The 26,728-nt window shown below is 46.3% G+C and overlaps 1 protein-coding gene and 1 long non-coding RNA gene across 3 annotated transcripts in view; both read right to left on the bottom strand.

The window, feature by feature from the left end:
- The window catches only part of FAM174B (family with sequence similarity 174 member B), a 37,272-nt gene extending 21,045 nt beyond the window's left edge, over window positions 1–16,227 (bottom strand). Inside the window, exons 1-2 of one of the 2 annotated variants that reach the window (XR_014260394.1) lie at window positions 10,239–16,227; window positions 7,148–8,132 (exon numbers count right to left, since the gene is read on the bottom strand). Coding sequence is in view for 1 of the 2 variants with exons in the window: in XM_082449102.1 (XP_082305228.1) it covers window positions 10,239–10,582 (344 nt within the window). In the remaining variant the exon portion in view is untranslated. The remainder of the gene's footprint in view (window positions 1–7,147; window positions 8,133–10,238) is intronic. The other variant, XM_082449102.1, reaches the window with a different exon arrangement.
- Window positions 1–26,728, bottom strand: part of LOC309654686 — a 1,153,334-nt gene that overhangs the window by 1,045,850 nt on the left and 80,756 nt on the right. The window lies entirely within an intron of this gene.

Here is a 26,728-nt window from a genome sequence, read left to right as displayed (position 1 = left end):
GAAATAGACTCACAGACATAGAAAACAAACTTATGCTTACCAAAGGGGAAAAGGTGGGGAGGGATAAATCGGGAATTGGGGATTAACAGATACACACTACTGTATATAAAATAGATAAACAACAAGGACCTCCTGTATAGCACAGGAAACTATATTCAGTACCTTGTAATAACCTACAATGGAAAAGAATCTGAAAAAGAATATATATATATGTATGTATGTATGTATGCATAACTGAATCACTTTGCTATACACGTGAAACACTGTAAATCAACTGCACTTTAATAAAAAACGAAAACAAAAACACTGTGCAGATCAAAACTAAACAAAAAAACGTATCTGTGGGTCGTCAGTCTGCAAACTCTGACTTAGCTTCCTGGCCATGGTTTATTTAGTTGGTCCTGGGTGCCACGCATGAGTGACACTGAATAATTGAGCTAAAATCATGGGCCCAGAGAGATGGCCTGATACTCACAGTCACCTGAGGTCCTAGATCTGTTCACCAGCAGTTCAGGCACGATGAAGAGGTACTAGTCATTACCTATACAGCCTAGCTGTTCCCCTCCTCTCCTGGGCACTGTCCCCTCAGGATTAACAAAGTGACACCACTGTTGACTGATCGCACCGCCGGCCTCCAGCACCCAATGCACTGTGTGCCCCGGGCTTACATTTCACACGGGACCACATACCGTTGACAAGCCTTAGGGTTCCTCTACATAACTCCTCAGGGTTACGCCTCCACCTGCCCCCCACCCTTGTTTCCCTTTCCTTCCCTCAATCCCTGAGGGACAGATCCAACTCTCATTCTTCCAAGAAAAAAATAAGCACGCCCCAGCTTTGACCTGTTTAAGGAGCCACGTAGAATATGGCCACAGCAAACGCCCCAAGACCTGTTCCTCCCCCAAGTGTGTTTGCAAAGGGTTGGGTCCACTTCACCCGTCTGTGAGGTGCCAGGAGAGGCAAGCGAGGCCGAAAGTGAGGAAGGAAGCCTCTAGGGGCAGCTCTGTTGGTTCAAGGGCAGTGGCAAGATGACCGAGAGGGACTCTTTGGTGGATCCGGGGACACAACCACGGCCTTGAAATTCTGGGGTCACTGTGCTTCGGGACACACGTCATAAATGACCCTTTCAGCATCCACTTGTCCCTGCCACGTGGTAGGGGAGGCGCAGGGGTGTCAGTCCTTGCTGCCACTGCCCCCCACTTCAGGGACAGTCCACACTTCAGGGACAGTCACTTCTTGACAGAACTCCCAACCCCGCCACCGCAAGCCGAGATGTCCAGCTGCGTGGCTGGCATTTCCGTGGTGTTTCTGTCACCCTCTTTCTCACCAAGGCTTCTCCCCTGCCTGACCATCCCCTTCACCATGCCCGCCTCTCCAGGCCCTTCCGGTCCTCCTGACACTTTCCTCTTCATCCTCCTCTTCACCCACTCGAATCTCCAGCCCTCCCTACTGGTCCTTCCAGCACCTTCCACTGGTCTCCCCCGCCATCCTGCATCCCCGAGGCAGCCACATCACTATTCATCCATTCACTCAGCAAATACATATTAAGCACCTAAAAGGGGTCAGCATTACTAAAGCAGCCCTTTCATCATTACACTCCTGTATTCAGATCCTCCATTTGCTCCTCTGACCCACTACTAATCCCAAAATCCTCTGGCTGGGATTCCTGTCTTCCAAAATCCGGCTGCAACAGGAAAAGGAGTGGGGGAGGAATACTGGATCGGAAATCAGACTCCCGCCCTTCACCAGCCATATGGCCTTAAGCAAGACACTTCATCACTCTGCAACTTGATTTACTCATCTGTAAAATGGGATTCCGACAGCACACTCCTCAGAGGAATGAGGAAACATATAAAATGTTTAGCACAGAGGCTGGTATACAGTAAGGGCTTAATAAATATTAGTTGCTATTATTATTATTGTCACCATAATTTCGAGGTGATCATTCTCACAAACCCTGCCCACCGCAAAACCTGCTCGGCCAGCCGGTCCTGGAAGAACCTCTTCTTTTCCCACCCCATCAGGTCCTATTCCTCCTACTCCTCCCCATATGCCTTCCCTGACCATTATGTCCCCCGCCAAAGTCCCTGGGGCTTTGATAAGTCCTTTGGCAACTTATCAAGTGTTGCTTTTGACACATGACTCCCCTACAGAATTAGATTGCCTTTCACCTGCCAAGTAGAATCATACAAGGGCATTATCCTATCTCCCAGATTGAATTGGAAACTCCTTCACCTCGGCTGTGTTCTCTCAGCACCTTCTAGGCTTCCAGTGGGTCATTAAATACACTGGTAAGATTGCTCCATCCATTCAGCCACGCTCTCTCCTGGGTCCCTGGCTGAGCACTGGGGAGACCCAACTGACCAGGCTAAAACCCAGCCCACCACATCTTGGAGGTCCAGAAAAGGCCAGGCTGAGCATCAGAACACCTGGCCTTGAGTCCTACTTTTCCTACAAACTCACTGGGTGACCTTAACAAACCCTTCCCATTTCCGGGCCTCAGTTTCCTCATCTGTACAATGGGTAGAAGGAGGGAGATCAGTGGCACTCTGAGTGCAGAGAAACCCCACACCCAAGAGGTTACAAGGCCCTGAAGCCCTCCCAGGCCTGAAGAGCCCTGCCCAGGCTCTTTGCCATGGCCCCTCTTCTGCTCCACACCTGCCAATGAGAGGGCGTTGCCTTCTCCCTGCACCCTCAGGAAAATAAATATCAAGTCTGGATTCCTGGCAGATTGCCAGGAAGATAAAATACAGAGTTTTAAAGTGAAACCATGACAACATGATTCTAAATTCATGGTCCCAGAATTTCCCTTTGTGAATAGTTAGAACCAAAACATCAGCCATAAAGCTAAAATCCCAGACACAACCTATGAAGCCTTCTCTGCTTAAATCTGGGAGGGTTTCCCTCCTGTGACACTCTCCTTACAGGATGCCATGCAGACACTGACACTGGAGACAAGACCCCCGCCCCACCCCTAGATGTGCCCCGTGTCTCCAGAAGGGCCTGTGTTGGCAAAGCCCCCAAACTCGATGAGTACATGGGCATGAGAGTTTACAGGCAAAGCCAGATAAGCCGGAGGGCTCAGGGTTAAATTAAAGAGGGATTTTCCTCCCTTTCCAACTTGATAGAAGGGATCAGTGGCAGGTCCTAAGTCCTCACAGGCCTGTTAATAAGGGCAGTCATGAGGCACCTCTTTCCCCAGGGGAATTCAGTTGCGTGCGGGACCCTACATGGGGTCCTAGGTGTCCAGGGAGGCTCACGGAGGCTAAAGAGTCACCAATTTCATATTTGCAAGGCTCAGAAACAGATGCACTTGCCTGATGATCTTGGCCATATGGCTGAACCCTCATTTACAGGCAAAAGCAAGACCAAAACGTTGGGTATAAATTACATCTGTTTTCAGAATCGTTTTTTTAAATACAATAGGACACTTGGCTGCTTAAAGAGGAGCCAGGGGTTTGATTGACCCAATCTCATTCCAAACATCCCAATAGCCCTGGGCAGCAGGTACTTTAATTAGTGCTGGGAAGCAGATGCCCAGAAAGGTTCAGTAAACTGCTCACGTAGACAACCAGGAGGCCCGCACCTGCGCTACTGACATCTTGGGCTGGATCATTCTTTGTTAAGGGGGTCTGTCCTGGGTACCGTAGGATGTCCAGCAGCATCTCTGGCCTCTACCCACAAGATGCCAGTAGCATCCCCCTCCCCAAGTCATGACAATCAAAAACGTCCCCAGAAATTGCTAAATGACCCCAAAGCAGGCAAAATCCGCCCCAGGAAAGAACCACTTGAGGGACCCTATTCCTCCCACACGCTATGACTTCTTTCTCAACTTGGTGGAAAACTGAATCAAGGGCATACTCTCTACCCTGTTTTTTTTGTTGTTTTTTTTTTGCAGGTTGTTTTTTGTTTTTTGTTTTTTTAACATCTTTATTGGAGTATAATTGCTTTACAATGGTGTGTTAGTTTCTGCTTTATAACAAAGTGAATCAGTTATACATATACATATGTTCCCATATCTCTTCCCTCTTGCATCTCCCTCCCTCCCACCCTTCCTATCCCACCCCTGTAGGTGGTCACAAAGCAGGAGCTGATCTCCCTGTGCTATGCGGCTGCTTCCCACTAGCTGTCTATTTTACGTTTGGTAGTGTATATATGTCCATGCCACTCTCTCACTTTGTCACAGCTGTTTTTTTTTTTTTTAATCTGGATTTTTGCTGGGTTAGATTTATTTAACACTTTCTTTACTGTGGTGTGTAAGATTAAACATCCATGGGAATTGGATGAAAGTACAACCTTCCAGTAAGACTAATAAGTCCTGGGGATGGAGTGGGCATCATGACTATAGCTAACACTGCTGTGTGATAGACGGGAAAGTTGCTAAGAGAGTAGACCCCAAAAGTTCTCATTACCAGGAAAAAAATGATTTTTTCCTTTTTTCGGTGTCTATGAGATGACGGATGCTCACTATGCTTATTGTGGTCATCATTTCACAATATATGTAAGTCAAGTCGTTATGTTGTCCCCGTTAAACTTATACAGTTCTGTGTATCAATTTTATCTCAGTGAAACTGGAAAACAAAGAAAAAAGAAAACCCACTTGAAAAGTAAAAATTAAATTAAGATGAATATGTTTCACAACTATAGCTTTTCCCCCAATTCAAGACCTTGGTCAAGCAATCAAAAATGACCTCCTGATAAACAACAAGGTCCTACTGTATAGCACAGGGAGCTATATTCAATATCCTATGATAAGTCATAATGGAAAAGACTATGATAAAGAATATATATATGTATAACTGAGTCACTTTGCTGTACAGTAGAAATTAAACACAACATTGTAAATCAACTCTACTTCAATAAAATTTTTTTTAAATGACCTCCTGGTGCTACACAAGCGCCACAATCTCAAAGTCATAAAAAGGGGCTTAACTTTCTAACCAGGGCTCTGCCCAAAACTCCAATTCATTAAAATAATATTGATATACTAATGAACAATAACGAAAAACTTTTCAGAACACTTTCCCAAAATCCTGAAAGCATTAAGCTTCTATATTTTCTCTTAAATAACTTTTATTCTTAGGACAAATATAAATACACAGACAATGGGAGATCTGGGGAATCCAGGAGAAGCAGGAACATTTTTGTTCCTTTTCAAAGACCTGGCTTAGTAATTCACTAAGCTCCCGTGGTTCTGGCATCTTCAGGACACGACAGCGTGCACCTTTGCCACTGATCCAAGTGCAACAGCTGGGCAATGTCAGATCACCTAGAATTTACCTTCCTCTTCGTCCCCCAGGAAGTACCAAAACAACCCTCCTTTCAGATAAGACGATTTTACACAGCTTTTGAAATAAGTGGCTGGGCATGCAGCCAACAGAGATCTGGGAGAAGTGTGGCCTGGGCAGGAGAGCTGGGAGACTCGACAGGATGGGGAAAGGATCCCCAGGAGGAAACGAAAGTCGTGGTTTCAGGTGGCAGTTTCTAACTTGTCTCTACCTTGTTCATAAGACACCACAGAGTAAAGTCAGATTCCCCCTCAGATCTCAAAGGGTAAAGTCAGACCTCAGAGAGCATGGGGGCAAAAGGTACTGAACAGCGGCCACTGGCTTAACGCTTGTTATCCCTGAATCCATGCAACCCCATGAGACGCTTTCCAACATCCAAAAATTGGAGGAGTTTTCTACTTCCTCCAGCTTCTTTATTGATTTCCTTCCAGCTCTCATAAACATGTCAAGCAACAGACCTAGGGGGGCTGGCCCTACTGTGAGCCAGGCAGAACTGCACACACACACACACACACACACACACACACACGCGCACACACACACATATACACGAAGGTACTCTGGCTCGAGGGCGCTCTGCCTCCAAACTGCCTTTCCCTCCCTCCAAGTTTGTCTCCAGTCTTTAAACAGTTTTCCTTAATGATTCCAATACATGAAAAAGCTGTAAATGATTCTGCAGATGGGACATCAGATTGATTAATAAGTATGGGAAGAGACAGCTACTCAACCTCAGTAAGAACTGGAGATCTGCAAAAGCAAGCAATGAGATACCCAATCATACCCATCTGATTGAAAAACATTAGAAAGTCAGATAATACTAAGTGTCAGATATGATGGGAGGATCTGAGAATCCCCAGATACTGCAGGTGGGAGGGTAAACTGGTACATACTCAAGGAAACCGTGTAAGAGTACCCCTGGGACCCAGGAATCCCACTCCTAGGGGTCCACCCCAGACTCTCTTATACAGGTCCTCAGGAAGACACACCTAAGGATGCAGCAAGGAGCTGAGTGCACAGACAGGGAGAAAGAAAATGAATAAATGTCCACTGAAAGGAAATTCAGACAACGTAGAAATATATCATAAACAATAAATAAATACATAATGAAGAATCTCGCACAGTCACACGTGTACACACCCATACAAAAAATTCTTTGCACATTCATATATATATATTATTTATTTATTTAATGAGCTCATACTACACTTGCTGTTTTGTAACCTGTTTCACTCAACAGTATATAGTGAGTATTATATTAACATCATCATCTTTCACAGCTGCACAGTATTTCATTGTAAGGACTACCATAATTTATTTAACCTATGCTCAATTGTTAGATACCTAGGTTACTTAAACCTTTTCACTATTAGACAGAACTGCTCTGGACTTCATTGGCCACGCATCTTTGCTTCCTCTTCTAAGTAATAAAATTAGAAGCAAAGAATAGGTATTGCAGTAAAAAATGTGTGTACCTTAGAAATGGAACTGCTTGGTTAAAGGTATGTATCTTTCTTACCACGATACACATTCTTTGCTTCTCATTGTTTACCACGATACACATTCTTTGCTTCTAATTGTAACAGTTTCCTTGGATCCACATTCCTTCTGCTGTCTGGCAAAGCGACTCCTTCAGGGAAAACAGACACACGGGTTATGTATAAGCAATAATACTTACTACACTCTTCCTCCTTTACCTCCCTCCCTTCTCTGTATCCATCGTTAAGGAAATGGCGGCCACTGTCCAAATAAGTCCCCATCTCACAGGTTCCCAGCATCAGCCATGCAGCTCATCACAGAGAACATCCTGAGAAGCACCAGCAAAGCAAAATACTTAGGGGTCATTCATTTGCTAAAAATACCTTTATCAGATGCCCACTTGTGCTTGGAGCCACAACAGGCGTTAGACAGGCACAAACGATTAAGGGCCAGTCCTGCTCTTCGGAGCCCTCCGCCTGGTAAGCTCAGCGACACTCTTGACTCCAAGTAGAAAATCCCAAACTCACATGTGCTCTGGAAGGGGGCCTGGCTGGGAGGCTTCTCGGAGGAGGTGACACACAGGCAGGCAAACAGCAATGAGCTGGCCACGTAGTCTTGGTGGTGGAGGGGACCCCAAGCAGAGGGTCAGAGGGACATGCAGGGCTAAGGCCACCAGATGCCGCTGGAGAACGCCTGAAGGTCCAGCAGGGCGGGAGCAGCGGGCAAAGCTGAGATGGGGGCTTGAGAGGGAGGCGGGGCCCTGGTTAGACAGAGCCAGCTCGCCACCACACTGAGAAGCCTGCGCACGGGGGGATGAGTGGGCAGAAGAAGGGTGAGGCCAGACGAGAGAGGATGGATGGGAGTGGGGACACGGCTGGCTGCAGGAACACCAGCCTGAAGGATACTGCTGCGACTCCGGACACGAGGGAGGGAGGTGAGTCAGGCAGAAGGGCTGGCAGGTGGGGAAACTCCCGTGGGGGAAGGGGTGTGACCCAGATGAGACAGTCTCAGGGAGACTTGAGAGGCAGAATAGCCAGGATGTGGTGACCGCATGCTAAGGAGCTAGGAGGGGACGCAGGTAAGGAAGACGCCCAGTCAGGGCAGCAGGCCTTCGGGAAGCCCGATGGAGCAAGCGTGCAGAGGCCCGTGGAAAGGTCACAGTACAGACCACAGACTTGTAGTGTTCTCAAGTCTACCGGATGACTTACTCCCCTCCCTGGGATGCAACTTTCTCCTCTGCAAAGGAGCACATGGGACCTGTGTACCATCAAGGCCCTTCCCAGCTGTAAAATGCTGTAAGTTCCTGTCCACATCAGAACTGGGGTGTCAGCTGTCCCCCTGGAAGCTCGCCCCAACAAGAAGGCCTTCCTGGAAAGAGAAGGCACATCCATAAGCAGCCTCTCCTGTGAAGTCGGAACCTTCCTCCAACACCCAGCTCACAGGCCAGCAAGGACCCATCCCTTCCAGCCCTGAGTACCGGCTCTCCTGCTCAAACACGTGCCCTCACATCTGGCCACATGCTGCTTGCTTTTCTCCCCCACTCCTGGGTAATAAGGAGCAGACTGGCAAAATAGTTCAAATACCGTCTTAAGAAGTACACCGCCTTGTGGGCTGAGCAGCCTATTTTGAGCAAAATGTTTCAAACCTCCAGGCTCAGAGCTGCTCTAGGCACCAACGTTCAATGCAACTGAACAATCAGGAAGGCGGTAAAGGACTACGGCGCGTCTGCTGAAGGCCAGGCCATCCTTGGGCAGGGGGACTGGACATGCCCACCCTCCAGGACTGTCTGCTGAGTGTGGGAGCCACCAGCCTGGCGTGAGAAGGGCCGTATGGAGGACGCACAAGGCTAGGGCTGGGGGAGGCCAGAAAAGGAAGCAACCGCCTGGCTCGGATGTCCAGGAACACTACCCAGAGGACGGAGCACGGGAGCTGGGCCCTGGTGGCTGCGTGCAGTCATGGCAAGTGTGCAGTGGGAACTGGCCCAGGAGCGGAAGAGCACAAGCCAGCAGCAGGGAGAGTCAGGAGAGAAGTGACAGGAGGTTCAGAAGGGCTGGCTGATGGCCACAAGGTGCACTGGGGCTGGTTTGTAAGGGTCTGAATGCCACATCCAGGTAGTGGCTACAGGGAGCCACTGAAGTTTGCAAGCAGAGGATGAAGGGCAGCGGGAAGGATGGGGTACAGAGAGGGGCAATTCAACGTCCACTGTACATCAGGGGATCAGCACAGTGAAAAGCAATGTAGCCGGAGCCAGGGCAGGGGATGGGGCGAGGGGATGTGGGCCCACAGTTCCCCCTTCTCCATTTTCTCAGGACCACTGCCATTTAATCCTATGGCCCCACAAAGAAACACCTTGACTCAAAGTCACACAGCAACCAACAGCAAACCTCTAGGGAGAGCTCCCAACCCTGCCTTTCCAGATCTGGTTTCTGCTCCTGCTCTGAAAATGCCCACAAGCCCCTGGCCCCAAACCTCCAACAGCTGATCAAACACCCAAGCACACTGTATACACTTGGAAGGGGAAGGAACAGGCTGTGAGTAACTGACACACACATGCCCAGATTTCCCAGAGGCCCGCCTGAGTAACAGGACACACTTGGTTCATTTCCTGCAAAACCAGAATTTCCCAGGCATTAGGGGGAAATGCATCCCTCCCTGCATCCCCTGTAGCCCTCTCCATCTCCCTACTCCAGAGACCCCAGCCATCCTTTCTGATTTCCCACTTTCTCCCTGAACTTGAGCAACCTACAAAAAGCCTCTCCTAGATCCCTCATGCCCCTGCAAATCTTCATTGCGCAGTTCATTCAGGCAGGGTGGTAGGCAGAAAGTCACTGAGGCCACCAAGGATGGCCAAACATCCTAAAGCCCAGCTCCAATCCCTGGCGCAATGCGCGCCTCCAATAGGTATCCCCACAGGCTAGACACTGCTTCTTTTGGTAGCAGAACCAATGAAAAGAAAAAAAGCAGGTGGTGCCTGAGAAGCCCTCAGAGGGAACAGAGGGAGGGGCAGCAAGGTGGGTAAGGTTCAAATCCTACTTCCACCACTGAGCTTACTTGAATAAGCCACCTTGCCTCTCCGGAAAATTTTTCCTCATCTGTGAAATAGGTATAAAAATAAATTCCGTGTAAGGTTGTCAGAATTCGGAGCGCTATTGTTAGTTGTAAGCATTAGTGGAGAGTTAAAAGGAATTCAATATTTATTATGTATTTATTGATATATATAGATACATATCATAGCTATAGCTATAGCTATAGATAGAGATATCGTTCGAAGGGGAGAAAATTCCTAAAGTGTATAGCAGGGGAAACCAGCCGAGTGCAACCCTGTGGGGCAGGGTCGGGAGTCCCATGCTAGCAGGAGCGCACCCAGGCGCCGGGGCCGGAGCATCGGTGCGCGCAGGTGCGGCGGGCGCGCAGTGACAGCAGGTTGGCGGTGCAAGTTGGCCCGCGGGGGCTGCAAAGGGGCGGCGGACCCACCTGAAGACGCGCAGCAGCAGGCAGGCTATGAGGAAGGCGGAGAAGGCGCACGCCACGATCACGGCCGCCTTCAGGGTGGGCAGGTCGCGGAGCAGGCTGGAGATGCGGGTCACCAGGGCGTCACCGCTGCTGTTGGAGCTGCCGCCGCCGCCCGCCGCCTCCCCGGAGCCCATCCCGGTGGCGTTCCCGGGCCCCGGGCCGGGCGGCGGCCGCGGCTGGCGCTCGGATCCGGACTGCGGCGGGGCGGCGGACTCGGCTCTGCTGGCGCGGGCGGCGGGCGCGGCCAGGAGCGCGAGCAGCAGCAGCAGCGGCAGAAGCCGCGCGGAAGGCGGCGCGGCGCGCATGGTGCGGTCCGGCGGCCCGGGGTCAGGCTGGGCGAGCGCGGCGGAGCCCTGGGTCCCGCACCGGCGCCGAGGCCTGCACCGGCTACTCCCGCGGCGGAGCCAGGCGGCTGCGCGGTGCTTGGCAGGAAGCTGCGGCGCCCGGAAGAGTCCGAGCCGCCCGCCGCCGCCACGGCCGCCGCCACCAACACGTTGCACGGAGTCATTCGACGGGCCGCAGCCCCACGTGGGCGGGGCAGGCCACCAGGCCCGGTGAGGGCTGCGCTGCGCTCCGGGCGGCCCCAGTTCCCCCGGGACCTGGCACCCCCTTGGAGAAGTAACAATAGCCAGGCGCTGTGCTGCACATTTCACATTTTCTCTATTTCATTTAATCCTGCATCCCCCTTAGGAGACAGGTATTTCTGTTACCCTCCTTTAATAGTTGATTCAAGACCCAGAGAGCCAGCTTATAGCAACCCAGGTTGTGTCAGACTAAGAATCAAAGACCATGGCACCTGGGGCAAGCCTCCATTCTACAGATGCGGAAACTGAAGCCTCCAGAGTGAAATGGGCTGCCCGATGCCCTATGCAGTGCACATAGTTCAACATCTCCCCAGTTAACTTCTTTTTCTCTGAAAGAGTTTCTTATCTCATGGCTTTGATTTTTCAGACATTGTGCACCTCTGCTTATGAACTGGATTAGGATGTGCATTTCTGCATTCATACCTTTGCTGTGGAATAGTCTTCCTCCCAGGTTGAAGTTTCAGACGCCAGGGAGTAATTGGCTTGCTGCCTCTGGTTTGTAAGCTAAATGATACTTAAGTGGAGAAGGACAGTTATGGATGTTCTAGTGTGAGACCCAAAGTCGGGAACTGATGCAGGGCACAGAGGGCTTTCCTGGATCACTAGGAACTATACTGCAGGCCTCAGGTTCCACCTTTCAGCATGAGGATGGATCCTGGCAGGAAGCTCTCCAGTAACAGGTAAACAGGTAAACACACATAACAAGTACTCAGTGACCTTAAACAGCTCACTCCTGGTCCTACTAAAAAAAAGCAACAGATAAATAAAATATAGTACAGTGTAGTAGTTAGCTATTGCTTCCTAACAAATTATCCCCAAACTTCACAGCTTAAAACACACACATATATTATGAGTTTCTGTGGTTTAGGAATCTGAGCATAGCTTAGCAGGGTCCTCTGCTTCAGGGTCTCTCGCAAAGGTGCAATCAAGGTGTCAGCTGGGGCTGGGGTCTCATCTGATGGCTCAACTGGGGAAGGATCTGCTTCCAACTTCAATCACTGGTTGTTGGCCAGATTCAGCTGTTCGTGGGCTATTGAACTGAAAGCCTCAGTTCCCCACTGGCTGTTGGCCAGAGGCTGCCCACCGTTCCTTACCATGTGGGCCTTTCCAACATGGTAGCTTGCCTCATCAAAATGTGCAAGTCTAGAAGACAATAGAAAGACCCTGTTAGCAAGACAGAAGTCACTGTCTTAGGAAACCTGACCACAGAAGTGACATCCCAACACCTTTGCTATATTCTGTTGGTTAGAAGCAAGTTACAGATCTTATCACAAGGGAAGGGAAGTGTACAAGGGTGTGAATATCAGGAAGCAGGGATTATTGGAGCATCTAAAAGGCTGCCTGCCACTTATAATGTGACACATTTTGATTTAGTGGGATGAACAATAATCAGGTTATCAGAAGTCATTGCCTGGGAGGTACTATTTGAAATGCACGTTGAATAGTCCAGCATGCCCCAGTGGTGAGAAATTTGGACAGATCACATGCTTTAGGTCTCTTCCAACTCTAAAATACCACTTTATGGTATGTCAAAAATGTGTTGGTAGAGAGCCAGCATTTTATCATATCATCATGATAGAATTTAGAAAAGAAATTTCTTAAAGAACCACTGGCGATGTCCATGATTTTGCAGCACTGCCCTCTAAGGCATAAACCTCAGACATCACAGGCTTATATTTCTGTCCTTATCAAAAATTCCTGCGCGGTAGAGTAAAGAAGGCCTGGGCCTTGGAGCCTCTAGCCAGGATGAGCGGTTTGACCGCTGAGTGGCCTTGGCCAAAGACTTAACCACAGAATTCAAGTCTTTAATGTCTAAAGTGAGGATAATAATACTTAGCTCAGGAAGGTCACTGGAAGCATGCATAAGAAGGGAGAAAACATTAGTGCCCTTATCCTTCTTTTGCCGCAATTCATGGACTGGAGTAGACTTGCTTGGTTGTTTAAAATTGACTTAACACCAAGAATGTACATAAATGTTAGATTATTTTAGTAAAGTGAAACTTTAGAATCTTTCCTTCTTCCTGATTATTTGCTGTGCAAATCATCACAACAAAGAACTTACTTATAAATTGCCCTAAATTAGAGTTCCTTAAACATTTTGAATCAACCAACCATAAACAATGACATTTTAACATGGAACACTGCTGACAGGCAACAGAAACCAACTGGGGCTGATTTCAGGAAAAGGGAGTTTATCGGAAGCATGTTGGGTTGCTTCTAGAATCAACCATAAGCTAAAGCAGAAGTTCTAAAAGTGTGGTCTGGGGACTCCTGGGGTCCCTGAGACACTTCCAGGGAACCTGCAAAGCCAAAACTAATTCCATAATAACATTAAGATGTTATTTGTCTTTTTCACTGATGGTACAAAAGCAATCGTGATGAAAACTGATGGTGCCTTAGCATGAATCAAGACAAACTATACTCATAGTAATTGTATTCTTCATGACCATGCACGACAGAGAAAAAAAAAAAAAGAGCCAGTTTCATTTTATAGTGTCTTTGATAGAGCCATGAAATGATTAAATCTTGACCCTTGAGAACAGAACATTTTACTGTTAGATGTGGTAAAATGAGAAGTATGCATAAATCTCATCTGCTGCACTCTGAGCCATGATGAGTGTCTCAAGAAAAAAACACATGTGCGATTCTTAAAGTTGCCAACTGAACTAGCCACTTTTTTCATGGAACACCATTGTTAATCAAAAGAGTGCCTGACAAACTTCAGACCTGGTCTTTGGCAGGCATTTTCTCAAAAATGAACAAGAATGAGCCTGTCACTTTAAGGATGACAACTGACAGTATTGTAGCCAATGATAAAATTCAAACCTTCAAGCTAAAATCTGAATTTTTAGAAAACTTATCTATTAGGAGGCTTTCTGCTATGAGCTGGACTGCTTCCCAGTACTTCAAGACTTTTCTGACGAGCTTGGTGGTGATACTAAAAAGTGTGGCATTTTTGATATTATATAATGAAATACGTCAAATTTTGAAAGATCTGCTTAAATCAGCAAGCCAATTTTTCTGCATGGCCAATGCACAGTTTTACAAAATCATGCTTGGGTAAAAGATCTGTTCAAAGTGCAAGATAGACCAATGGATTTTGATGAAACGGAGTATAAAAGTTCATTGATATGGTTCCAGATTTCACAGTGTAATCTTTAAGAAACTACTGCTCGCAAATTTTGGTGTGAAATTAAAGAAGTATATCCATACTATCTGAAAAGGCTATTAAAATTCTCCTTTTTCCAACTGCGTATCTGGGTGAGGCTGGATTTTCTTCCTATTTTTCAACCCAAACAACAAATCGCAACTGAGTGAATGCAAAAGTGTATATGAGAATCCAGCTATTTTCTTTTTTTTGATAGAAGTTTATTTTATTATTAAAATATAGTTGATTTACAATGTTGTGTTAGTTGCAGGCGTACTGCACAGTGATTCCGTTTTTTTGCAGATTATATTCCATTATAGTTTATTACAGGATATTGGGTATAATTACCTGTGCTATACAGTAAATCCTTGTTGCTTATCTATTTTATGTATAGTAAATAGTTTGTATCTGTTAATCCCATATTCGTAATCTGTCCTTGCCCCCTTCCCTTTCCCCTGTGGTAACCATAAGCTTGTTTTCTATATCTGTGAGTCTGCTTATGTTTTGAATATGGATTCATTTGTATTAGTTTTTCCAGCTATTTTCCATTAAATCAGACCATAAAGAGGTTTACCCAAAAATGTTGAAACAATGCCACTCTTCTATTTTTTTAGAAAATATAGTTATTTTCTTAACAGTGTATCGATGTTAAAATGTTAATGTATTTATTACCCTGTTTCTAATTAAATTAATATTTTAAGGTGTTTTCATTTTAAATGTCTAATGCAGTAAATATCAGTAGGTATAACCCACGTAACAAAAGCTCTTTGAGGTCCTTCCTTTTTCTTAAGACTGGAAATCAAAAAGAGACCAAAAGTTCCTGAGACCAAAAGATTGTTTGAAAGATGATGAGCTTAGATAATCAGGCTTGAGTGGAAAAAAGAAACAAATCAATTAGAATATCTTCTGCTATGAGAAACAGAAAAACCCAACTTGAACTGAGTTAAACAAAAAGGAAATCTCTTCTCTTATAAAGGAAAACCCAGGTGGTTGATTCAGCAGTTACATGACGTCTAGGACCCTGGATTTTTCCATCTCTCTGCTCTGTTGCCCACAGCACTGGCTTCAACCTTAGGAGGGTTGCAGTGATTGCTGGTCACAAGAACACTGCAGTGACAACTGGGGTAACCTGCCTTCTGGTTCATATACATCAAGTGAGAAAGAAAAACCCTTCTTCCAATCGTGGAATAGAAACCCTCCTCTTGGACTTTCCTGGTGGCGCAGTAGTTAAGAATCTGCCTGCCAATGCAAGGACCCGGGTTCGATCCCTGGTCTGGGAAGATCCCACAAGCTGCGGAGCAACTAAGCCCGTGCGCCACAACTACTGACTGAGCCTGTGCTCTAGAGCTCGTGAGCCACAACTACTGAAGCCCACACGCCTAGAGCCCGTGCTCCACAACAAGAGAAGTCACTGCAATGAGAAGCCCGCACACAGCAACGAAGAGTAGCACCCACTCGCCGCAACTAGAGAGAGCCCGCGCACAGCAGCAAAGACCCAATGCAGCCAAAAAAAAAGAAACCCTCCTCTCAGTCTGATTGGTCCATCTTGAGTTGTAGCCCATCAGGGGAATGTCATGCACTGATTGGATGGGATCTGCCTCGGAACTAGGGTTAGGACAGCCCCCTGAGGAAAATAAAAGGAGAGTGAAGGTTCCGTTAGAGAGGAGGAAGAGAAGATACAGATGCTACATAGTCTACCCCTCCCATTCCAACAGGCAAGAAACAGGGACCTGAGTCTGGCTGGATTTCTAGAACCAAAGCCAAAATCAGACCCCAGGAAGGATCCTGTTAGGGAAGCTACTGACCAACGGCACTGCCCAGCAGACGTTCTGCAGGCTCCACCATCACCACTGCTGCCTCTGTAACTGGACATAGACGCCACTGCCATCACCACTGCTGAAAGACTGAACCTCTAAGCTGCTCTTGAATCGCATCACTCGCTTGAAATTCAAAGTCCTGGGCTGGAGCATCTGATTGGCTGCCCTAAGTCACATGTCATTGTCCCAGCTGTTCAAGGAGGGGAAGAGGGCATATTTCACCGCCTTCAGCTCCGTATGAGAGGTGGAGTCCTGCTTCACCAAGGCTCACACACCACTGAGGGAGGCCACTTCAAACTTAGATGATAATTCTTCAGAAATAATACAGATCAAATGAGAAGAGAGAAAGAGAGAAGGATAGATAAATGGAAAGATAAGAGAGGTACTTATATATATATTTATATATACACAGCAAACATGAGAGAAGTAATTTAGTCCCAGTACACCATTTACTAGCTGTGTGACCTTGCTTAAACCTCTTATGCCTCCGTTTCCTCATCAATAAAATACGGATAATAAGAGAACCTATCTCATGAGAGTATTTCCAGGACTAAATGAGTTAATACTTGTAACATGCTTAACATGACATTGAAGAAATGGTACATGCTCAGCAAATGTTAATTATTAAGATATCAGAGCAATGAAGACGGAACATTGAAATAACTGAAAATACTTAACTATAAAGTGTTTTTCCAACCTTCAAGGCTCACCAGTACCCAAGGGAGAGAGTTTCCAGTATCCTGCCTGGGACGCCTCCAGGGGCAGCAGCTGAGAAGCAAAAGCAGCTACCTTAGTTAATAGTCTAGATTCCTTTGAATTCAGAGGAGGAACAGCCATGGGGAAGCTCTCACCTATTCCTGGTTTCACAGATGTCAGCCCTGAGGAGCTTGGTCTCAGGCAAGTAACCTAACCCTTCAGAAGATCAACATTCTCTGTTCCCTGGGACTAACAGCTGACTTAAAATGGGAAGACACCCAAGAAAAAAGATTGGAAGGAAACATATCAACACATTAACAGCAACTATCCCTAAGTGTGCAGTCAGTCATGGGGCATTTGTATCTTCTTTTCCTTACAGAATTTTCTAGTCTCTACAATAAGCATGTATTAATTTTATAATTTTTTAACCTGTAGTATAGTATATATTTTAATCTGAACTATTTTGTTGCCTAAAATGGATAATGACAGGAATCCCCTTCTTCGTAATATAGCTTTGGGGGAAAGGTTTAACAAAGGTGACCAGAGATCAGAGTTCAGATCGTGGGTAAGGAAAATGGGACAGGCGGGCTCGAGAACCTCAGAGCAGGCTCCCTCCCTTCCTGATCCACCCCACACACCCAACACTCTTTAGTGGAAATAATTTCTAAGGACAGATTTAATGGGGGTAAAGAAGTTCCAGATAATAGTGGCCAGTATTCACTGAGTGTTACATGCATAATCGCACTTAACCTTCCAACCCTATTTTACAGATGAAGAAACGGAGGCTCACGGCAGTGTCTCAGTTTAGGGACTTCAGAAGGACACACGTGCTTCGGCAGTGGGAGAAAGGGCTGGCCTGGAGAGGGGTGGCTTTCTACTCCCATTTGGAGGAGGAGGTGAAGGGCACCCGTGGCAAAGAAGTGGATGCAACTCAGCAAGAAACCCGGAGGAGGTGGGGGGCGACCCCACAGTGACTCGGCCAATCTTTCATCTCTTCCTCATTATGTCAGCAGAGCACATGTCCTCTGGAGAGCTTCTTACCACAGCAGCAGATATTTTATAGGCTGGGCACCATAGGGAGGGAAGAAGCATGTGACATGTGGCCTCTGGCCTTAATGAAAGCCATTCGATTTGCAGACAAGACCTACTGGCTGGTAATCTAATCACTAGTAAATAAAGTTTCCAGACCCAAGAGAAAAGGGTCAGGGAGAGTAGGTAATAGGTTTTGAGTGTACTATGCAATCATTGCTGGAGAAGTTCAAACAGAGAGCTAATATTTATCGAGTGCCCACTGTGTACCAGGCTCAACCTCATACACGGCATTTCTTTAGCCGTCACAGCAGCCCGCTGTGGTCTGCTCCCCTCCCCACACTCCTGGGGAAATGCCCTGTTCTTGGCTGCTGAAGCCTCCACAGTGCTGTGAATCTCAGAATGCATTTAGAAGAGCAGTGCTGGCTTAGAGGGAGAAACTTCTGGAACCTCGTTCAAAACCCCTTTTGCACAGGCCTCGGTCACTGGTATAAAACGTAGTCCTGGAATACCAGTGAAATGCCATGTTCAAATCGAATTCTAAAATGGGCCGCTTTATACACATTTTTTTGCCCTCCACATAATAAAAGGAATTGTATGTCTTTAATTTTTACGTGCTTGCACAGTTCCTCCCATTTCTCTGGGGTCGGCTGGGAGGCTTGGAGTAACCCCACTGAGGGGGGGCAGGTGGCAGGGAGGAGCGGGAAGGCCCGGCCTCACGGTCATTCTGTCACAATACTCTATGACCAAGTGGCCAGGCGGGGCAGATGTTGTCACGCAGAACTTGTTCCGGGCAGGTAAGGTGGCCCTCTCCTCCCCTTTCTGCGTGCCGGGTAGGTTAGTGTCCTCGTAATCCAGAGAACAGGTAACCGCACGCATGCTGGAGCTCTGGCCCCGTGACACAGTCTCGGGATGAGAAGGGAGGAAGACTAAAAGCGGACAAATTCAGCCCAACCTGACTCAGGAGGGTGACCTGGCTCCAATGTGTTCGGTCTGGGGGTTCCCAGGATGCAGGACTTGCCATTTTAAAAACAAGCAACTAGGGGCTTCCCTGATGGCGCAGTGGTTGAGAGTCTGCCTGTCAGTGCAGGGGACGTGGGTTCGAGCCCTGGTCTGGGAAGATCCCACATGCCGCGGAGCGGCTGGGCCCATGAGCCACAATTGCTGAGCCTGCGCGTCTGGAGCCTGTGCTCCGCAGCAAGAGAGGCCGCGATAGTGAGGGGCCCGCGCACCGCGATAAAAGGTGGCCCGCGCTTGCCGCAACTGGAGGAAGCCCTTGCATGGAAACGAAGACCCAACACAGCCATAAAAATAAATAAATAATTTTTTTTAAAAATACAAAAATAAAAATAAAAAATAAAAACAAGCAACTATATAGCGATGGATGGAAACTAAATTTTTGGTGGTGAGCACATTGTAGGGTATGATGCAGAAATATAATGCTGTACACGTGACAGTTATATTATAAACTAATGTTACCTCAATACAAAAGAATTCTAAAATAAAACGAAAATTTTTAAAAATAAACCAGGCTGGTTCTGGACAAACCAGGAAGAGTTGGTCACCTTACCCAGCCTCTCCGTGTTCAAGTACTGTGACCTCTGCCCACGTGCACACCCCACCCTGTGTGTTCCCTAGCGGGCAGGCTCTAATAACAGCTAATGTTTATTATTTACTCAGCGTTGGGCACTTTCCATATTTGTCTCATTTGCTCCTCAACACAGGCCTAGGGAGAAGATACACTTATCACCTCCTTCCACAGATGAAGAAACTGAGGCTTAAAGAGGGTAAATAACTTGAATACAAATAGTTCCATAAAACCAGAGTCTGCCCACACTTGAATTTAGAAAGGATCTCTGTACTGTGGTTTCTGAAGTTCGCCAGAGAGAGACGGAGGGAGGGAGAGAGGAAATAGGAAGGAAGGAAGGAGGAAGGAAGGAAGGAGGAAGGAAGGAAGGGAGGAAGGGGGGGAGGGAGGGAGGGAGAGATGGGGAGGGGAGGGGAGGGGGGAGGAAGGAAGAGGGAGGAAGGGAAGGAGGATAAGAGAGAGAGCATGAGTGAGAGGGGGAAGACTTGACCATCCTCCCAAGAGAACGAGCTGCCTCTCAGCAATCAGCCCCTTCTCAAGGCTGCAGCCCCATCCACAACTTGCTCCTGCTCAGCTCTCCTGCGGAGCTGACAGCACCAGCTGCAGCTCATTTTACTCCCTGCTAGAACTGAGGGTATTATCATATGATATTCATGCCCATTTTTATAAATAATTCATCTTTTTTTTGCACGAAAGTAAAATAGCCTGAAGCTAGAACATTTAAAATGAACGTTGATGCCTTATTCATAAAATAATAATGTGCTGGTTTGCCAGACAGTTTGTAAAAAGTCCTGAAGCTAAAATACACTGAGTTCTAGGTCTATTTTTAGCCTGGAAAAGGCCTCCTGATGTCTTTCTCAGTTCACACTTGATAAGGGCAGTTGTTATGCTTTCTCTGAAACTGGGCTTTCCCAAATCAGTTGCATTCACACAGGGAAATCTAAAAGATAACTTGGCAAATAAGCATTTATGAAATCCAAACCCCCAGTACACAAATGCTTTTTTTAACCGCACAAAAATGAATTATAAACAAAAGGCTAATGGAGTCTCTGGTCAACCACAGTTATGGGAAATGGGGTCACAGACTGTTACCGTTTACGGGACTCTTTTTCCCAAGCCTGACAGGGAGATTTCTTTTGCAGAGGAATAGCAATTCCAGAGCTGGAAATACTTAAAACAACTGTTAGATGATAAGATTTGTGCCCCCGTGTTATCATGGTTTCCTCCTTCCCCAATACTATGTGCTAGTCATTTATGACATCTTTATTTTGTCACCCGTGACAATTTTGTAAATAGTAAGGTCGCTCTTGTCAAATTACCTCCAGAAGGACATGCAACATACTCATAATGTCAGTTGCCTATGACACTGGGTGACCAACCAGGTTGCTAAGGACTTTCAGTGCTAAGCCAGAAAGTCCCAAACCAGGACCAATTGGTCACCCTACCTTTGCAGAGGGAGCTTGAATTGCTGGGATGGGGTGGGGGAGAAAAAGGTGACTCTATACCCTTTCACACGTTTGGAATATTAAACCCTGTGAGTTCACTACCTGTTCAAAAAATTAGGTTAAAAATATTCTGTCAGATGAATGGATAAAGAACATGTGATAAATACACACACACACACACACACACACACACACACACACACAAAATGGAATATTACTCAGCCATCAAAAAGAATGAAATAATGCCATTTGCAGCAACATGGATGGACCTAGAGATTATCATACTAAGTGATGTAAGTCAGACAGAGAAAGACAAATATCACATATCACTTATATGTGGAATCTAAGAAGATGATACAAATGAACTTACGAACAGAAACAGACCCATAGACGTAGAAAACAATCTTATGAAAAAAAAAAAAAAAAGAAACTATCTTATGGTTACCGAAAGGGGAAGGGAGGAGGGATAAATTAGGAGTTTGGGATTAACAGATACACACTACTCTATATAAAATAAACAACAAGGGCCTACTGATTGCACAGGGAACTATATTTAATATCTTGTAATAACCTATAATGAAAAAGAATCTGAAAAGAATATATACATACATATATATATGTATATCACTTTGCTGTACACCTGAAACTAACACACTGTAAATCAGTCATACTTCAATAAAAAAAAAATTCTGTCAGTATCAGGTGAGAGGACTATTTACTTAAATTAGTAGATCTCTAAGAATGACAACAGTCTATTAGACCCAAGTGAAATTAACATCACTACATTTAAGTTCTGCTTTGTTTCTTATTTCATTTGTTTCTAAAATATACCCTCCAATTACTCTTTATAAAAGAACTCAACATTTTGCAAAGTCCTTTAGCTCTTTCTCACAACAGGAGGTAATTAGAGCTTGTATTATTGTTCCATTTCAAAGATGAGGAAACAGAGGCCAAAGGAGGTTATCTAACTTGCCCAGGGCTGGACATGAGTGTGTGAGGGCCTCCTCTCCGGGCAGGCCTCCCCTTTGCTGGCCAACTTTACATCTGGTTAGTATTGTCAAACCATGGAAACAGCGGGCTGTTGCCAAAGAGAAATATTTCTATCAAAGTTTCTCAAGTGTCCCCTAGGAGAGCCCGCCAACAACTAGTGATGACATAGCATTAGCTGATGGAGCCCTCCCAGCCAGTCACGCTGTGGAAAAAGTGCCACCCACAGAGAAACATTTTATGGGATTTTGATAGGACACAAAGTCCTGAGGTGCAAATGTGGGGAGAGCCCCAGTCTCTGAGCTGAGGGCGGACTACCCACACCTCCTTCTGCAGTTCAGTTGTTTGTCTCCTACACATCAAAGTCACGTTCACTCGTTTTCTGCTCAAAATGAAGACTTTTGAGAGGCAAAGACCACCTGGGCAGAATTAAACAGGCTACAGACTTCTTTCCCCAGAAAAGCTGAGGGGGAGGCAGGGGCGGTGGGAGGGGCAGTTCACCCTCCCGATGGCTGTTTGTAAAACAAATAGCGAATGTGAGGCAGACTCCAGACTGCTTGTTGAAAATTCACCAGCTGTTGTCTCTGCACGTCTCAGGGTCACCGCCACGTCAGGAGACACCCCCTGCATGCCTATCCCGCTGTGATCCCACAACTGGCATTGTCAGCCTCTCACTGAAGGTCAGAATTAAGTTTCACATTTGCACAAATGCATGTTTGAATTCCCAGACAGAGCTCTTGAAGAGATGGAGACGCAGGAGAGATCAATTTTTAGGTGGTCCCGAGTTGCATTTCTCCCAACCCCCACTGTGTGAATTTCAAACCTCTGCCTCTCTGTGGATACCTCCTAGCCCCACTCTGGACCCTTCCATCTCACAAACAACCTGGCCATCTGCTTCCCAAGAAGCGCGGCTCTGCATCCCTACCCATCTTTCCTTGCTCCCCTCTGGTCCCTGGAGTATGCCCACCCATTCAAGACCGTTCCCTCTGCCTTTCCTCTGGATCCTGTCTCCTCCATCTCCTTTAAAGCGTTGCTCCACGAATTGCCTCCACTTTCTCCTGTGCCTTCAGTCCTATACTAGATACTTCCCATTCTGGGCTCCCATCACTTTCAAAAAAATCCCCTCAACTATGTGTGTCTCCGTCCTGGCCCCCAACATCTCTAGCTGCTCCTTCCCTGGGCCTCTAAGTGGCATTTGAGGATGCTGGGGCTGCATGCCTTGGAGCTCTCTGCTCCCTGGAGGGCCAGGGCCTCTTTCTCTCTGGGTTTTCCACTCTCCCTCTGACTTTTGTCTCCCTCTCCTCTGCCCTTGGCTCCTCTGCCCTTAGCTCAGTCTACAGGGTTTCCACCTGAGACCTCTTCTCACTCTGCACCCTCCCCCAGGGTCCTCAACCATGGCCCCAGCTTTAAATGACTTTCTCAGCTTGCCCCATGACCATCTTTCAGAGCTTTCGACTCCAGGAGACTCCAACTCGACATGTCCAAAACTGGGCTCTTGTCTTCCCCCCAGGTCTGACCCGAGCTCCGTGTCTCTGCTGACAGCGCACAGCAGATGGTGGAGCCAGAAACCTGGAGGTCCCTACACTCCTCCCCCCACCCCTCACTCCCACATCCCCAAATCCTTTCTCTTCTCCCTCGAAATGAAGTCCAAAGCCATCCACAAGTAAGTTATATTGACTGGTTCGTTTGCTTATCCATCTTCCCAACACACACACACACACACACACACACACACACACACACACATGCACAAATGTAACATCCATCAAGTCAGGAACTGTGTAGGTTTTGTCCACTGCTGTATCCTCATCAGCCAGAAATGTGCCTGGCACATAGTCAGTGCTCCATAAATATTGCTCCAGTGAATGAACAAATATGCACCGCCTTAGTTTCCATCAGGTAATGTGTGATTAAGCGTATGTAAAGTCAGAAAGCAAGAGTTTGCATCTTGGCTCTGCCATTTACCCTGTGCGACTTTTTTAACTAAATTAATTTCAGCTAAATCTGAATCGCCTCATCTGTTACAGAGGCATAAAAATAGCAGCTGACTAAAGAGTTCGATGTTAGGATTAAACGAGATAATGCGTGTGAAGGGCTCAGCACGGTGCCTGGGACATATCAAGTCATCAGTAGGCATTAGATATTGTTGTTGCTGTTGTCATCATTCTTTCCTGTCCTCTAGTCTCACCCGTGTTATAATAGTCTTGCAACTGTAACTCCCACCCTACTCTCATAACCAGCCTCATCTTTTCAAATGCAAAATCGAGCGTAATTCTCCCTTGCTGAAAACCCTTAAGGTGAACTCTTTGCCCGCTAGAGTCCCACTTCCTTAGTGTGGCCCCAGCTTCCCCATCTTCAGCTTCATCAACCCCCCCAGCCCCATGCACCCCAAACTCTAACTCTACGAAACTGCTTGCTCTCCCTCCCCTGCAAGCCTTAGCCGGAGCTATTTCCTGGTTCTTCCACCAGGAACGCTCTTGCCTATCCCCCTCCCCTCCATTTTTGACCTAAAAGAACTCCAAATCATCCTATAGAAAGACATAAGCTCCTTTGGGAAGCTTTTCCTGATCTCTTCTCCACGATGCCCCCCACCATCCCATGCAAGCCCCAGCCCACATACAGTGCTCCGTGACAGCCAGGGTGGCCAACTGTCCCAGTTTGCCCAGGACTGAAGAGTTGCCCAGAATTCAGGATTTTAGTGCTAAAACCAAAGAATCCTGGGCAAACAGGGGCATTCGGTCACCCTGATAGCATTGATCACATTGTTTTGGAATTAGTGTCTTTCTGATAAGATTGGAGAGCAGAAATTTTGCCTTGCTCATCTTCACATCCCCAATATCTATCCTAGGGTCAGGCACATATAGGGTCCACAGTCAATAAATATTTGTTAAATGCGTTCATTTAGATAGCAATTAATTGTGACAGCGGTAGAGCTAAAGGCCGTGGTCCAGATCCTGTCCCCCTTCCTGCATGACCTTGGGCACGTGATTACTTTCACTTATGTATTTATGTACTTGTCCTTGAGTGATTTAAGGCAAATTCCTTGGTCTCGCTGAGCCTGCATTTGTAAAATGGAGATAATAACATGCATTTCACAGAGATGTTGTGAAGGTTAAATGGATATCAAGTGGTTAACATAACACCTGGCATATAACAAGCTTTCCATAAATAGTAGCTGCTATTACTATTTATTATTATTATTTAAATAGTGAGCACAGTGCACTCCGTAAGGGTTGGTTCCCTTGCCCCTATTAAAGAAATGAATACAGGTGGCCTTCAGTATAATTTTACTATAGAGAAAGCTCCCCTTCAAACACTGGTTGGCCACCTTGGCTATACATTAGAATCCCCCAGGGATCTTTTGCAAAGACCCGACCAATTAATTCAAATCTCCAGTGATGGATCCATCAACTCCTTTAAAGGGTGGTGCTAAGAGGAAACCACTTTGAGAACCTCTGCCTTAGGGCACTGGATTAGCTGCTCTTTAACTCTTAATTGCTGCCCTGGGTCTTTCCAGATAGTTACCCCCTAATCTAGCTGTTGTCAACAGCAAGTGCTTAATTCCCTTTGTCCCCCCTCCCTTTGTCTTCAGGGCAAGAACTGGAGAATTCTCAGCCCACCTGAGGGGAACAATATTGCCTCTCCTCTTAACCATTCCAGGCTGGTACCCTCATTCCTATAGCCCTTACCTAGGCCTCTGCCTCTCCATTCCTTTCAGAATCTTCACAGTTTGATATTCTCTCTGGAATCTGGAGAAACGAATAAGAGGTCACTTTATCTGTGTCTTCCCTAAGGGTACATACAGATGGTTTCATTTTCTAGCCAGTATTTCTCAAACTGGGATCCACAGACATCTCAGGGATCCACCAATTCTGCATGACAATTTTCTGTTTGCATTTTCAGTTTGCTAATATATGACTATTGTACATTATCTAGTCGCCCCTTTATAAGTTACCTGCAAGATTTGAGTGCTCGTGCTTGTATTTTGTAGCATAAAGGCAGTGTACATATGCAGATTTTGAAGTAGTCCGAGCAAAAGGACCAAGGCACAAAGCAGTAGAAGCAGACAGATTCGAAGCGATCAGCAAGTAGCCATTAGTGTCAAATTAGCTGCAGAAACGGGTGCAGTTTGTGCGTCCTGTCTACACATAACAATTTGCAATAAGTAGTAAATATACATTTAAGATATTTTCGCATTCCAAAAACAGTAAGAGAAACCCCATTTAAAGTAGGTTTTAATAAGGCTAACCATATCTTTTCATGAACATTAGCCATCTACAGATTTACCAAGTGATACTTCATTAAAATCAACACTTCGGAATTACTCACTGGCCAAATTTTGGTCATATAGTGCCTGATGGTCCAGCATTAGCAAATATAGTCATGATTTTATCAATACCATTTGTGCCTTATTCCTATGAGAAGAAACAGTCTTTGTGTTAGTGTTGTTAAAGTGAAAATACAGAAACAGATTCTAGAACAAGACCCAAGTCTACATCTTTCCATTATTAAGCCAGCAATAGTGATTTATTTTTAGTAGAGCCTCATCATAAATCCCATCAAAATAATGTTGTTTATTTAGATGTTGTGCCCATTTACTCCTTGGCTTTTTTTTTCTAAATTTGTTTTCGGTTTGATAAGTGTATAAGAGCGATAAGCATGAACAATGTATACCTAGTTTTATTGAATCCTTAATTAAGAGATGATAAAATAATTCTAGTTACTATTGTCCCTTGTCAATTATCTTTTCCCTCCTGGTTTGGAACACTTGTCCTGGCTGTAGACCAGAATCAGCTGGGGCGCTGTCAGAAATTCAAGCTCCCAGGTCCTGCTCTGGGCAACCAGAGGTTAGAGACAGGAGTTTGGAGGAAATGACACTTCCTGGGCTCCAGGGAAATCAGTTCCATTTCCTATGGCCAGTCCCCCGGCTCTTTTAAATTCTAAATGCTCTTCAACTGTTTGATTGATTGCTTTTATAGGACCTTCCTTGTCTCAAATTAATTGATAAGCTTCTCCTTTCCAGAGTAGTTGGTTTTCTACTTCTCTGATTCAAGGCCCTTCTCACCTCCATCTGGCCTCAAAGATATGAGCCTGTAACTAGAGAGATGGCAACTGGATTCTTACACTACTCTTTTTTTAAATTGGACCTCAGGTGTA

This window comes from Balaenoptera physalus, assembly GCF_965194825.1.
Source record: "Balaenoptera physalus genome assembly, chromosome: 2".
NCBI classification, from domain to species: domain Eukaryota; kingdom Metazoa; phylum Chordata; class Mammalia; order Artiodactyla; family Balaenopteridae; genus Balaenoptera; species Balaenoptera physalus.
The sequence above is the reverse complement of the archived record's forward strand: the minus strand, read 5'-3'. Positions and strand labels throughout refer to the sequence as shown.